This window comes from Amblyomma mixtum, chromosome 5 (genome assembly GCF_055824585.1).
Source record: "Amblyomma mixtum isolate Tamu chromosome 5, ASM5582458v1, whole genome shotgun sequence".
Classification (NCBI taxonomy): domain Eukaryota; kingdom Metazoa; phylum Arthropoda; class Arachnida; order Ixodida; family Ixodidae; genus Amblyomma; species Amblyomma mixtum.
In genome coordinates this window covers 125509612-125525083 of record NC_143016.1, presented here as the reverse complement: position 1 = coordinate 125525083, position 15472 = coordinate 125509612, and the positions used below count along the sequence as shown (strand labels likewise).

The window sequence follows — 15472 nt, the reverse complement described above, 5'->3', positions numbered from 1 at the left end:
ATGTAATGTCATTAGGTTCGAATGACATTCGCCATCGAATGAGTTAGGGGAACTCATTCGCATTCGATTTCGAACCGAATGCGTACTCTGGACACCAGATACGCAGCAGGAACAAGCGACGGGAAAAATATAGTGTGCACACTGCCAAACTTAGAAAGTGCATTTATTTAGTTCTGCTAAAAAAAGTTAATGTTTGTGTGAATCTGTTCACACTAGAGGCTGTCATGGATAGCTGTTACTCTGTCTCAGCAGCCTACCGCAGCGGCCACGCGTGAAGCAGCGTCTTTCCCGCGACCGTCGGTCATTTTGGGATGCTTGATTCTTGTTGATTGGCGTGCCATGTTCGTTAAGCTCGAAGGTACTTAAAGACGTAACTGAGCAGTTCACCTTTAGGAAGCCATTTCCAAGCTCCGCGCGCCGCCAAGTCAGCCATTTTGTTTGTTTACATTTATCGGATTTGCGGTTGACTTTGTACTTGGCTTGGCTTTTGATGGCTAAAGTGGTGCAGAATGGCCGCAAATAATATTTTAAGCTTATAATATGGCACAAATGTTCTCACCCACTTTTGAAACACTGCACAACAATTTAAAACATTTTATGCGCGCTGATGTCGTTCAGTTCGACTATTTTTTTTTTCACTGATCGTCGATGCCATCATTTTCGAATGACATTATTTTTTTCCGTGTAGCACCGAAAGAAACCGAATGACATTCGATGCATCGAATGCCATTAGGTTCGAATGACATTACATTTGCTAGTGTGACAGGGGTATTAAAGGCATTCAAGAGGGGTCAAAGGAAGACACCAGGACATAAAGGAAGCTATGAAAAAAAAATTCCAGACAAACCTAAACGTGTCTGCAAGAAACCCTCCCTGCCCTCTGTGCGTGCAGTTTGTCTCACTGGCACATAGACAAAACCACTCGCAGGGCCTTGCCCCCTCACAGAATGGCAGCAACCACACAAGTTATTTTCATGGAAGCAGTTAAACTCTAAAGTGGGAGTACAGTAGACATTTTTTTAGATCAAACGCTGTTAATATGAATTCTTGAACACGGCAAACAAAACAAGAGAGCATTTGACTGCTTCTCTCCGACTGTGTAAAAAATCAGATACTGAGGTGTCATATGTTGCTATGGTTGGGACAAACTTGCAGTCACTGAACCACAGTGGCTCCATGTAATGGTACCTGCGGAGCATGCACACATGCAGCACGGTCAACAGCCCCTGCCTTGCCACCCGTGTGCTCGCGCTTTTCTCTCCAATTGGAAAAAAAAACTCTTGCTTCCCACAAATATAAAAGTGTGTGTTTACACATTCCATTACACACTGCACAGCCACAGAAACGAATGCACTTGCAGGGAAGGAAAGGCAAGGAGAGTTAAAAAAAAGTACTCTTGCCGACAAAAAATCTGGACCCCCAATTTTTCGGACATGTTTGATTACATATTCAGACCTTTTCGTAGAGCCATACTTGCCACAGCACCACCACCAATAGACAAGTGCCATATACTGCAGTAAAACCTCGTCAATTCGAAGCCAGTGGGACCCCAAAAAATGTCTAAGTAAGCAGAGCAAATATTTCCATCACGGGAACACACTACCATATTTTGATAAACGCTGCCATTTCCGCACATTACCCCGCATAACTAGCGCCCACTGATGCTAACCCCTTCCTCCACCATTTTAGCAATTAGAAGTTGAAGTTATATTTTTGAGAAACGAAATTAGATTTTCAGACGACTCGTTTCTTCAGAACTTTTTGGGATCCCTAGAGAGTCCAAAAAAATCTGTCGGCGCCTGCACTACGGTAAGCGGGCCACACGAGCAGACCAGCACAAAAAGCATCCAACAATGCACACACAGGACCCTGCTGCTTTATTGCCAGAAGCAGGCAACAAAACTTGGCACAAGTCAATTCAAACAACATATAGTGTATGCTGGCACCTCAACTTCAGCACATTGTGACTTTACACACAAGACGCATGCATAATATCTGTGCATGCACAAGCAGACACAAGTACACCACACGCACACTTCAAGCAAAACTGTCTCAACTTACCGACGACTGACGATGTGCTACATGAGTAGAAAAAAAAGGAGAGAGAATGCACAGGACAGTGTCAAACTTTGTGCCAGGCAAGGCCAGTCGTCTTCAGCCACACAAAACAAAAAGCAAAAAAAGAAAAGGCTCTGGCTGGTAGTGATCCCTAACTACAGCACTCCTAAAATGCCTGGCTGAAGCAAAGGCGCAGACCATGCAGCAGTCAGTGAATTCCCGCTCACGTGGAGCGAGAAAGCAGCCATACAGCAACTGCTAATGCTACATCATTTCCTCACAAATTTTTGGCCAAACCGAATCCTGTTTTGATCACTCGAATGCTCAACCATTCCCATGTCTCCAATCACCTACAAATGAACACAGGTTTATGAAAACACCACAACTTGCAATGTTTGGGTTGAACACCACGCGAGCCCTGTTTGTGGTGTCTGAGTCATCTTGGAAACATCTTGCACAGCCCACAGCAAAATGTTGTGGAAGTACAGCAGAAACCTGACCATTTGAGCTTGTTACCTTTGTATAATCAGGGCTTCATATAATCAAAAACTTGATGCTATAGATGCATTCATATTATAATGCACCTGCTACCCTTGCAACCAAAATGAATGAATTTTTTCTGCACCGCCGCATCATAAAAGTGCCCCCGTCTTCATTCTGCAAGAAATGGTACCGAGATCACACTGTCAGGTGGAAATTCGGTGTTGATGAAGTGTGCGTACGCTCCCATCACTGGCACTAATAGGGTTACATCACAGGTGCCTTGGAATCTACGCTTTGTATGACATGCAGAAACACAGCTGCTCCGTAACCTTCGAATAAGTTTTGCGACGTGTGGTGCAAGCACGCCAAAGACTAGTCATTCTGTTCAGATGTCACCCAGAACTGTGCTCGAGACCTTGCATTAAAGCAAAAGCTCATAGTTTGAACTTCAAGGGACAAGAAAGATGGTTTGAATATCTGAAAATGCGAACTATCGAATGACCTCGAAAAAAAACTCAAGAATCGCTTGCATCACGGAATATTTACTTGGTGAAAGACTGAGCAATGGTACCATGCTTGTGAGACGAGAACAGTGCAACAATGGCTTTTTTTTCACGTTTCCATGAATGCCTTAAATGTGTGCATGGTACTGGTCGCGAGTTCTAGCTGAGTCGCCACTTTGCATTGCCGTGGTAATCCGGCGATGCCTACACGTGTAGGCGGGAACGTGCCTACACACGTTCTCTGCGAGCCAGGTGCGTAAACGTGCGTGCAGGACACATTCCTGGTGACGTGTTTGTTCTGCAGTTGCATTGCGCTCCTACTTACTTGTTTGCCTCTTACAAAAGAAATCGGAACATGCTATCATCCTGTACTAGAGTGAAATAACTGCCCATATAGAGTATGTCAATCTGGATCATGACATCCTCTGCCGGCGTTTGGCACTTCATGCTCTGGTAAGGGCCTGCCTGGCATCCTTCATGGTGGGCCGCAGTAGCAATAGAGCCCCCTCAGAGGCTACATCGTGTGTGAGGACACTTCACCACACAAACGGCAAACGGCACCACACAAACGGGCGCGCAGCTTCTCCGTAATGGAAGAAGCATGTGGATGGAAGCGAGGAAAACGTAAAGTGTAGCGAAATCAGCGTCTGAAACAGCGCGCAACTAGGCTCAGTTGGCTGGCCGATGCCACCATGGCGTGAAGCTAAGAAAAGCGAAACCGAAACTAGGCGGTCAGATGATTCTCAGAGAAAGAGCCGCTCATTTTTCATCAAATCAGGCTAGAGTAGGGCTACTCTAAAGATAGTCCACTGTGCCGGTCATGCCAGGGCACGGCCTTCCTTCAGTAGCCCATTCGGATTAGCAGATCCAAAACCCGCAGCACCCGAATTAGTGAGCATCCGACGTCATGGACTTAGATGCACATTGGTCGGGACTGCGTCGACAGCTTGAATAACTCTAACCTGCAAATTACTGGGAGTCGAAATAAAGCTGTTTACTGTGTCTCTATAGGAAGTTCGCCAGGCCTACACCAATTCTTCGTAAATGCAGCTCGCCGCATGAATGGGGGACTCATAATCGGATTTCCACTATACATATTTCTCCTGTCTGGAAGCCATGGCCTTACTATGAGTCCTTGCTCACAAATGTTTCATGCCTGCGTGCTCGCTACAACCAAGTCCTACCTTTGCTGTCATTGTTCTACCCTTGCGGGCTGTTAAAGGGACAGGCAAAGCATGCACTAAGGATTTCTGTGAAATGCAAACTGCACTTCGCAAGTCGCAGGATCTCGTTGACACTAAAAAGCAGAGCCCGTTTGAGTTCATCGTGAAGATGGAAGCTGCAGAGTCGAAAAAAAAAGCTGCACTAGAAAAGTCAGTACATGCCAATGCTTGTTTTACAGACCACAAGTAGGAGCACTGCAAGTGAAACTGCAGCCACCGAGGATTCTCACCATGGCCTGTGCAAGGGTGGAGGTGCCTGGTGTTGGCTGGGCCTTGCGGGGGCGCCCTCCTCGCCACTCCCCTCCTGGGGGGACTCCAGGATGTGGGGCAGCCCCTGCCAGACCAGCCGAGAGTGGGCCTCCGGGTCCAGCAGAGCGGGCGCCGGCCCAGTGGCACGCGCCGTCGTGCCTCGCAGGTGTCGCTGGTGCAGCTTTAGGGAGGAGAGGAAACATGAATGGAAGAATGCAGGGGAAAAAAAAAAAAAATCAGTTGTGGTTTAGCTCTGGCTAAGCCTGGTAAGTTGCGACGCTTTTCGAGTCGTGCAGCGCACTCTTCTGTTGTCTCTCAAGCGAATTGCCTCTTTCTAGCTTCGTCTTGTTGCCGTTGCTTCTCTTTAGCGCTCTTCATAACAACAAGATTCCACCGAGTCGAAGTGCGCATGTACTCTCGCGAAGAGCCACCTCCTCACCCTCTACCTTGGCAGAGAGAGCACGCATCTGGCGGGAGCTAGCTATTACATGCGCGGCAGCGTCGTGCCGCCGTCGCCACCTGGCGGAGCTCTGCTGAAAAGGCTGCTAGGCAACAGCTGCTAGGCAACAGCTGCTAGGCAACAGCTGCTCAAGACCATTTGTGCCTACCGGCCACCGGCTACGTGAAGAGGCGAAAACCTAGTGTAGTGTTGCTAACACAACAAAAAAATGTCACCACAAAACTGCTGCCAAGAGCTGCAACTGTATGTTAGGCACAGCTTTTTGCACCACTGCCAAGGCGCAGTCTGTACGCTCAACATTTTTTTAGATGCAAAAGATGACAGTTTAAGGGGGGACACTGGTCTTGAAAAAAAAAATTTTATTAATGAAGTCACAGTTACGAAATCTTCAGGGACTATGTATTTTTGTGTGCTGATTCTATATATGTCATTTAATTTAATGTAAAACAATTCCTTGAGCACTTATGCAGTTTTTATGCTAGTAGTTTGCGGAGAGTTTTGAAGAAAATTTGCTGCGGGAAACTCGCTGAAATGTATACCATTGGGTTCTCTTGACACCAAGGAATACAATAAGGGTGAAATTGTCTTCCTGCCTATCATAGAACTTAAGTTATAGGGTTCTGAAGTTGTCGCTTCAGAAATGAGAACGAAAGTGTGTATTCCTGTTTCTGAAGTGGCAGCTTCAGTGCCCTATTACTCAAGTTCTATGAGAGCCAGGATGATAATTTTACCCTTATTGTATTCCTTGGTGTCAAGAGAACATTTCAGCGAGTTTCCTGCAGCAAATTTTCTTCAAAACTCTCCGCAAAATACTTGCATAAAAAGTGCATAAGTGCTCAAGGAATTGTTTTACATGAAATTAAATGACATATCTAGAATCAGCGCAAAAAAACACATGTGCCCTTAAAATTTCATAACCATGACTAAATTAATAAATTTTTCTTTTCAAGACCAGTGTCAAGACTTAAGGGGGTTAAGTCCCCTTGGTTCCTTAATGCTCAAAATTAACTGAAAATTGTGAACTCTTCCGGACGCTTGTTTTCTCCAAGGATAGATAGATACTGAAATGCTGCTCAACTAATCTCTTTTTAGAAACCTGCGAAATAAGCTGCGAAGGGCAACCAGAGGTTGTGCTGTGCTTTTAAAAGAACAGTGTTGCACATGCCTGCAAGTTGCACATGGGTTGCAAGAATGCGACAGATTCTCGCTGGTTTTACCCAGCTTAGTTGGCTGCTGGTATTCACGAGAGAAATGAAAGCATCTGAGCTCTTGCAGTTCCGCAAGTTTAGCAAATTGCAACCTCCTGTCTAGGAAAGGGGTGCCAGCCTTTCTCATAAATATGGAGCTCGAAAGAAGAGCATCAGCAGAGAGGCAATATAGATGCCGTAGAATCTCTTGTGATATGAACTCGGCTGATACGAATTTCAGTGTGATACAAATTCATAAAATTCTCCGGCCGAATTGCATTGCGTTCAATGGGCAAAAAATCAGTTGTTCCGAACACCTTTTCTCTTCGCGACGGGCGATACGAACTTCGGTATCACGACCGTCGAGGCCCGCGCACTCGCTCAGCGAGAAAAGCGTGTGCAGCACGGATCACGCAAACACGCACGAAAAAAAAACCGGCGCGGGAACCCGCGGCAAGCGAAGTTGGCGAAGGAGCGCTTCCCTCAGTCTCCATCTTCGCCACCATCACCGCTACTTTTTTATTTATTTTGTTGTTGCTCTCTGCAAACGAGCCAACCAGCCCGGTGGTGTTATGCACACAGCCCTGCTGCGGCCCTCTCCACATTTCTCCGTCGCCCCGCAGGCTCCGCTCTTGCGCTTTCCGGAGCCTCCGCCACAGCGGCCAGCGTGCGTTTCGTTTACTCTTTTGTTGAGGCTGACGTGTAGTTTTGTGATCATTGATCACGGCAACGCGAAAGGATACTGCAATGTCACGGAAGCGGAAGGCGCTGACCTTTAAGGACAAATTGGAAATTTTAAATAAGGTGGACAAAGAGCCCATGAAAAGGTGCACTGATATGACCAAAGAACTAGGTCTGCCACTGTCAACAATCCTTGGTCAGCGCCACCAAATTATGCGAAATGTGCAGCGCTTCGCGATAAATTCAGAAGAAGCGAAAACTGCCCACCATGTGAAGTTGAAAGAGGCTCTCCTAACGTGGTTTAGAGAGGAAAAAAAGTCGACGCCTCCGCTGTGGAAGACTGGATAACCATGCTGCCATTTTACATAGCGGGATATGAGGCACGAGGTATTTTAAATGGAGACGAAGCAGGGCTGTTCTGCAATCTCCAGCCCGAAAAAAGTTTGTGCTCTATAGGCGATGCCTGCCAGGGCGGACAAAAAGCAAACAGCGTGTAACAGTTTTGTTTCGTTGCAACGCCGATGAATCAGAAAAGATGCCGTTGACTGTCACTGGCAAGTATCAAAAACCCGGTCGATTGCCCTGTGTCTACAAGGCAAACAAAAAGGCGTGGATGACGTTGCCTTGTGTGGCTGCGAAATGTGAGAGCGGCAAGGGGACGAACTGCACCTTTCAACTGGCTCGCTCGCACTGGCGGTTGCTTTCCCAGGCGAACAGTTTGCTATTCGGTTTGCCGCTAGTCAGCCAGGTCACACACGAGGGCACAGTTTTATTGCTCGTTATCTCCATTTGTCTCTGACTGCTGGTTTCGCAATTGTATTGCAGAGCACTTATTGCTTTTAACTGCGTATGCGTAGTCATGCCATCCCGAGGGGAGGTGGGGAGCAGCAATATACATTAGACATTTGTGTTATAACCTATGTAGTTTTTTCAGGACACACAAAACTTTCGCGTAATTTGCATACCCCTTACGTCCACAGCAAAGTTTAGAAAGCTCTGGGTAAAGCTTGGAGTTTGTTACAATGACCAAAGCGGTGCAACAATGGTGCCGCAAGGCCATAAACATAACAGAAAGAGGACATTGTAATGAACAATCATTATAAATTCAGTTTGATGCTATTCAGCAAGAGAAGAATGAAGACGCTTAACAGCTGGTGTACAGAGAACAGGAAGACAAAGAGAAGTCCACCCACCTCGTGCATGTAGAGGGTGCTGAAGCTCATGTTGGCTGCAGTGGACTCCAGGGACACCTCGGCACCCACCACAGACGAACTGTACGGGTCATTGTTGACACAGATGCTGCAAGCAATGGGGTGCGACGACCACATTGATGGCTGGGTCATTTGCAAGGTAAAAGTCTCCGGACCACGAGTTCCTCAAACGAAGCTTAGAGCTCTGCTATCAGACAGCAGCTGGAGACCGCACTTGTGGAGATGAAAGAACAACTTTTACCTCCACAAGCGTGGTCTCCAGCTTTTGACTAATAGCAGAGCTATCGGTTTCGTTAGAGGAACACATAGTCTGGAGACTTGTCCCTGACTGTATTAATCAAGGACTATGGTGACAGGGTGAGCTCACAGGCTAGTTGGTTATTCATAGTAATTTTTTCAACAGCGCAAGCTACACAAGGACACAAGACGAGGAAACACACACACTAGCGCTGAACTGCAACTTTATTTGAGAAAAGGCGCCAACCTCTACATATATACCCTCAAGGAACCGCCCACTAGGGTAAAACCTAAAATCACTGCACGTGTCAAACCACAAGCAAGAAAAAAAAAACCAACTGTTTGTTACGCAGAAAAAAAGGGCAAGTGAAAGAATTTCTTGTCGCTGCTTCTTGTAATCTTTCTTCTTTTTTGCGGTCTTGGTCACCTGTCTACCGTATGCTTAACTCTTAAAATATTTTTTTTTCTTGCTTGTGGTTTGACACGTGCAGTGATTTTAGGTTTTACCCTAGTGGGCGGTTCCTTGAGGGTATATATGTAGAGGTTGGCGCCTTTTCTCAAATAAAGTTGCAGTTCAGCGCTCGTGTGTGTGTTTCCTCGTCTTGTGTCCTTGTGTAGCTTGCGCTGTTGAAAAAATTACTATGGTGACAGTACACATTCTCTGGTTGGAGGAAGACAGGGTATATACACGACACTGTTCGCTTCTACGTAGTTCCCCATGCACTACTGGCTGCTTCACCGCATGATGTCGCACGGCGAACCATGGATATAACCCCTGGTGCTACGCGCTGCTACGCTCTCATAAGCATTTTCGTCCACTCTATTTGCTGTCAATAGAAACCCTTTCTACAGTCAACAGTCGAACCTTGCTACGATAAGCACATATGTAACAAATTATTGGCTATATCAAATTCTTCCTACACATTTAAGGGCAGACACGGGTCTTGAAATGGTAAAGGATGCAAAAATTTCGATCTTTCAAAACTAGTGCATTCGGAGTCTAACCCTTTCGCTGTCACGGACGTACCGGTACGTTTACCGGTACCGGCCGATTGGAACAGAATCAACCACACACCTCAGCGGCAATTAAGGGGCTCATAATCTTAGCGAAGGAGTCACTTCAGTTGCACAAGGCAGGGCGTTGATTGTCATAAACATTCCTATGTGTGGTGGCCGAAATGGAGGGCTTGCTGGAGTATCTGGCTGCTACCGCATCCACTGCAGTCACTTTTGTGCAGGTTCTAAGCATGACAGCTAACTGCAAACATGTTCAGTAAGTAACTACACAACAACCAGGGCAAACTGAGCACCCCTCTTGCCTGCTGCCCCGCCGTCCACCTTATGCTTCTGCTTTTGATGGAGGCGGAAACATCTGTATCCGCACCTGTGTTCTGTGCAATGTCGGTGCTTGTTAAAGAGTCCCAGGTGATCAAGATTATTCTGCAGCCCTCCACACCTCTTTCTGCTTTCACTCCCACCATCCCCCTTCCCTCATGGCATGGCTGAGGTGTCCACCCAGATGTAAGACAACCGAGTGAAGTCCCAGCACCTTTAATTTCCTAGTAACCAATCTTCACTCGCGCCCAACATTCATCTTTCGCCATGCTCTTCATTTTGCTATAGCTCTGCCAGATATATCGACGACAATGCCGACTATGTGCGAGCCAGGAATAAGCACCCGAGAGCTGCACTCGAAAAAAATCTAACGAAATCCGTTTGCTGAAGCACGGGATGATGCATTCTGGCAAATTTATTCATGGCCGCATGCTACTGCTCAGTGCTTGCAGCGTGACTGACTATGGTAGCGTCAGCAATGTGCAGGCTGTGCGCCACCAAAGTGTAAATGCATCCAACCGATCACAGTGGGACCCAAAGTGTAAATGCATCCAACCGATCACAGTGGGACCCAAAGTGTAAACGCATCCAACCGATCACAGTGGGACCAAACCGACCCACCTGTTGAGCAGACTGGTGTGGCTGGGTGTAGTGAGGGGCCCCTCGGCCCGCGAGATGCCGCCGCGGATGCGCTCGCCCGCTGCCACTCCCTGGGCAGTCGTCGAGCCCAGGTCGCTGCGTACCATGAGGCGCGACGCTGCCAGACCCGTGCCTATCTCGCCACCCAGGGCCCCGTTGTTCCGAAGCACACTCGACACCAGCTCCGAGTACTGCACAGGGGTGGGAGGCAGGACAAGGCCCGTTAGAGACAACTACATGACACACACACAGTCGCCAGGTGTACCGATCAACCCAACCTAGCAATGTACTGCAAAATTAACATTTCTGGACATTCAGCGTGCACCTGCATTGTACAGTCACAAAATCAGTCTCAGCGCCTGCCTCAGCATCGTTTCAGCACCTGCTGTCGTCAGCACTCGTGCTGCAGCAGCAGTGGAACTGCTCCAACAGCTGCAACAAGATTCATGCATTCTGGGTTCTTTTGCGCAAAAGACACGACACAAAAGAGCAGCTGCTGTATTTAAGCAAATGTTCCGTCAATAAACACCCGAGTTGTTAGGAAGCGCTTGTCCTGTCTACCTCGTTTCTTTTGTGTCGTGTCTTTTGCGCAAAAAAACCCAGAATGCGTAGGCACCAACTAGCCTGCAAAAGCATACTCGCAAGATTCACGCCACCTGTAAGTGTGCTCGGTGTCTGTCTGTGTGCAACAAGCTAGAATCCAGTGGTGGCCGAGTGCAGATGGAGCCCAGAGTCCCGCTTTGGCTGGCTGCCAGCATCGCTCAGCACGTACAAAAACGTGGGCTGTCGACATGCCACACAGTGTAAAGCAACAGCGCCAGGGGCCATTTGCGATGTAGCATGCGGGAACACACTGCCACAGTTGTTACATAACAACAGAGTCTGTATTGCATGGGTTTCTGTGGAAGCTTGGATGGGACTAGCTCATAAAAACAGCCTGTAAAACAGCACCAGGGAACACAACAGCAGGGTTCTACTGCAGAACACAAGGTGCATTTGGAGGAAATTCTCCGACGTCTCCAGCCGAACACTGCCGACTCTTTGATCTCCGTTAGTGCAATTTAAAATTTTCCGGCGCAGAAAGTTAGGGGCCTTATATACGGGGCACAAAAACACGAAATCTCTTGCAATTCAACAACTTACCCCAACGTTGATGCCTGATAGCGAGTTGAGAGAGTGGAACAGGACGTTGTCCTCTTGACAAAGGGTCGGCAGACGTGCAGCTTCGGAGCACACTGCACAAGTAAAAGAATCTTGAAACTGTGCAAGAGGCTGCAGGACTAAGCTATGTTTGGAAACACAATAAAGCTAAACAGACATGACAGTAGCATGGAAGAAACAGGCATGACAAACACAAGCACCATTTCTTTGTCTGCACAAATCCAATTTGGGCTATATACCAACTAGCCTACCGATGAGTATACTTCGATATTAGTCTCATCAGTTAGAGCTTGCAAGAGTGCTCAGCCATGATAAGCATGCAAATTTTGTTATGCCATGTGTAGATAGCTGCCCTACATCAGTGCACAGAGAACAAGTTTTCCCATAACCACTGCACAATTCGAATTAAAATTAAGCAAGCTGAAAAAATTTCAGTCACAGAAACTTAGGCACATCATTAAACCTGGATGTAACGAACCTCCATGTAGCAAATTCCTTCATATTATGAAGTTTCAATTTCTCAATGCTCATCTATGGTGTCATTCTTGCTAATTCGGATGCTATGAGCATTGGACCCGTAAATTACCTCTTAATTCCGAGGCCATGTCCAGGTGTCACCAGCACGGCAAGAGATCGTCGAAATAGCCCTATTCAAATCCCCACTTCCATGCTACAGAGTCGCTCGAGCAGAGACTACCTGCCTCCCCGAACAGTCCGACTGCTTAGTTTCGGTTCCGCTTTTGAGCTTAGACCCAGGCCGCAGCAACAGCGGCTCAATCAGCCAGCATCAGCCAGCCAACCTAATCCAGCTAAGAACAGTTCCGGACAATCACTGACACGTAGCTAGTCCCCCCCCCCCCCCAACTTTTTTATCACTTCAGTACCTCTTAACCATTTCTTTCGTTTACATCTGCATGGTTCAGTTCTTTCAGTGCGCTAAAGCAGCGCATTATGGCAGCTAGCTGGTTTTGAATTATGTAGGCATAGAAAACGGATGTATTTTGATGCATCCTTGAAAGTTCCTGTGCTGTGGCGGCACTTGATCGGACAATCGGGAATATTACAGTCCCGGACTCCATGCTTTACTTGGCAGTGAAAACGAACCACACTCATCTGAATTTGACAAAATTGGAAAAATAGTTATTTTTTCCCAGTTTGCAGCTTCAATACGTGTGCCCTTTCTTAATACCCTCCATACTGTCACAAAGTGGGGTAACAGAGTTCAAAATAATCAGCGTTCACAGGTGCTGAATAGTTTTTCAGGTTTACACCACCAAACTATAGAAGGCCATAAGCTGAACAGCTGATGGCACAAAGGTGATTATGAATGGTATTGACTCCCTGGAGTCCTGTAGGCACTTGCCACTGTGTGCACCACACATCACACTTGCAAGCATTCATCACGTCAAGTTCAGCTGCACTCAGCCAAGGGATGACTGCGAACGCAAGAGAGAGAGTGCACCACTGACCGCGGTCCTTGAGGTTGCTGATGAAGGCAGTGGACCCCTCAGGTGGCACCCAGTTGGGATTGGTGAGCTGCAAAAGGATGAAGAAACAACGCACCGGTGTCAGCCATGGGATTCTATACTGACCCATGCTCAGTGGCATTAGCAACGAGCAAAGAACAAAGAAGCCATACAACAACCCTGCCAGCATGTACAGGGTCAATCACACTTAGAGGGAACACGGCTCCGTGTGGCTGCGCACAGGCGGAGCACTATTGCGGCCAAGCCGTTTGCAAACCTGTGCAAATGACACGAAGCATCACGTCAAGGTCCCTCTTCTCGTGCGTCACTCCGCATTGATTCATGAACGGGCTAGATGCAATGGCGCTCGGCAGGCACATGGCCACACGGAGCTGTATTCCCTCTAGCTGTGATTGACCCTGTACACCACTGCCTCCTCTGTCCCGGTTTGAACGCCACTCTTTGAAAAGCATGTGCGAAGTGAAGACAAGGCAGGGGTAACATTAGCATCTGTTTTCCCGAGAAGGAAGTCTATGCGCGCAAAATGGCTCCTTGTACTCGAGTTGTGCCAATCCCATTCCCAAATGACCTCTGCCTAAACAGGGTTCTGCTAAAAATAAATGATGCAATGCTTGTTTTTCGTTTTCTTGTTTTCAACTGCCTCTGTCACTAACTTCCCTTTACGTGCTTCAGCCAGCAGGATCCGATTTCTATACCTTGTTTCAGTAATAATGAACCACCTCCCTCAACTTAAAATCTCCCTACCTTGCCCAGCCCAGCCTCTCACATGGATGTTTCTCAAGTGAAAATTACATTGTAATGGGTGATCAAATGGAACAATCAACAAATTGATGGAGTGTTAAAATTTATCCCACTGCGCAAAGGCATTTACTGTTGACACACATCTCAATACCTCAGCCCACACCTCCTTGCTGGCTTAGCTATACATAACAGAGCGCAAACATAGCTGGCTGGCACATGGAAATGCACCCTATGAGTATTTCCCATGCGAGCTGTCAGCTGTTGACCAAGGTCAAGCCGAAGAGGGCACAGCCACATGACAAGGCAGCCTCTCGAGAGGACCACCCACCGTGAAGTGCATGAGGGACAATTCCGTCTTGCCATGCTGGGCCTGCTGGTGCTCGGGCTGCTCCTCTGGGACCATCCTGCTTTGGTGGTCCTCATCATCCCCACCATCGCCAGGCCGCCACTGCGAGGGAAAACAGGGAAGAGGAGGAGAGGCCACGCTTACTAACTCTAGCACACTGTCTTGCAAGGCATCTGTGTGCGCCCGACCCTCAAATGGCGGTGCACGAAGCACTAGACTTCAAGAGTTCTCCACTGAAAATGATGGCACTAAGACTGAACCCTTGAGGAGTGCATAAGGTGGAAGGTTACTACAATTACACACATAGTAGTGTGGGCAGAAAAAAGAAAAAGATTGCCCAGCCCGCACCGCATAGAGAACAAAGGACTACTACAAGTATACAGTGGCGGTTGTTTGGCACACATCTGTTGCTCTGGCACTGTCACCGGCACAACGCAAAGGAGGAAAGAGAAGGAGAGGGAACTGGTGCCACATGCAGAGCCATGGTTTTGTAGCCCCCTCTGTGTGCAGCCGTGTGAACTAGCCCTTCCGCTATTCGTGCATTCAGCACCACAGATAAGCTGAAGCGGAATCAGTCGTTACATGGATGTAGTAACCAGTTTTTTTGTTTCACCACGATGACAATATGACGACAATTACAGTAGAAGCTAACTGGGTTTATTTACGGCCATGCGGCCACAGCTTACTACTCACGGCGAACACAGTGCAACTGGCTATCTTAGAGTGTGGTGTACGGGCCGCGGTTTGTGCTCAAGGGTGCGGTCATGGCTTGCACATTTGTACAATTCGCAGTGGCACAGGAGAATGTTTGGACATCCAGAATTACTTAAGCTGCATACCCGTGTCAGTGCCTGTGTCATCTATTCTTCCCTGTCCTTAGCTTTTGTTGGGCTAAATTTGCAAGCAATTGTATACAATGAACTCTGGCCAAAGAATTATAAATTTGCATCATCCTAAAAATTCGTATGAATTGTGTTAGTAACATCAAAATTATACTCTAAGACGAAAAGTCACCAGTCATGCTGCCAGGTGTAAAAATGACAGCAAACAGTGCTTGAAGAGTGAACTAAAAACTAGAATATGAACTGAATAAGAATATCTGTTCAGTATGAGAAAAGCATTTCAGAAAATCGGTATAAACATTGACATTTTTTTGCCCCCCTTTAATTTCACTTTACCACTGATGTAGCTGTTGTCATCAATGGAACATGCTTATAACAGGATGTGCCTAAAAAATTTGTTGTAATCAAGGTCTTTTTTTCTTTGCCTTTTCAACGTTGAAAGTTGGTGACAGTGTTGGAAATTGATGAATACTGACAGCTTACTATGTTTTTTAAGAGAAAGCTAGTAACTACAAACAGGGACTACTTTCCGCTGCGCAGGAAGACAGTGTTTCGGCTCCACAGCTTCAGAGTCACTGCCAGAGAAGTTTGTTGTGGAGTATAAGCTGTGCACACTGCCCAACAAGTGA

General features: G+C 47.2%; 1 protein-coding gene across 2 annotated transcripts in view; it reads right to left on the bottom strand.

Annotated features, from left to right (window-relative positions):
• The window catches only part of Atg9 (autophagy-related protein 9), a 42048-nt gene that overhangs the window by 1705 nt on the left and 24871 nt on the right, over positions 1–15472 (bottom strand). The window contains exons 13-19 of one of the 2 annotated variants that reach the window (XM_089545975.1): positions 13984–14103; positions 12897–12963; positions 11410–11501; positions 10249–10457; positions 8038–8143; positions 4498–4697; positions 2062–2078 (exon numbers count right to left, since the gene is read on the bottom strand). In XM_089545975.1, the coding sequence (XP_089402101.1) occupies positions 2062–2078; positions 4498–4697; positions 8038–8143; positions 10249–10457; positions 11410–11501; positions 12897–12963; positions 13984–14103 (811 nt within the window). The remainder of the gene's footprint in view (positions 1–2061; positions 2079–4497; positions 4698–8037; positions 8144–10248; positions 10458–11409; positions 11502–12896; positions 12964–13983; positions 14104–15472) is intronic. The other variant, XM_089545976.1, reaches the window with a different exon arrangement.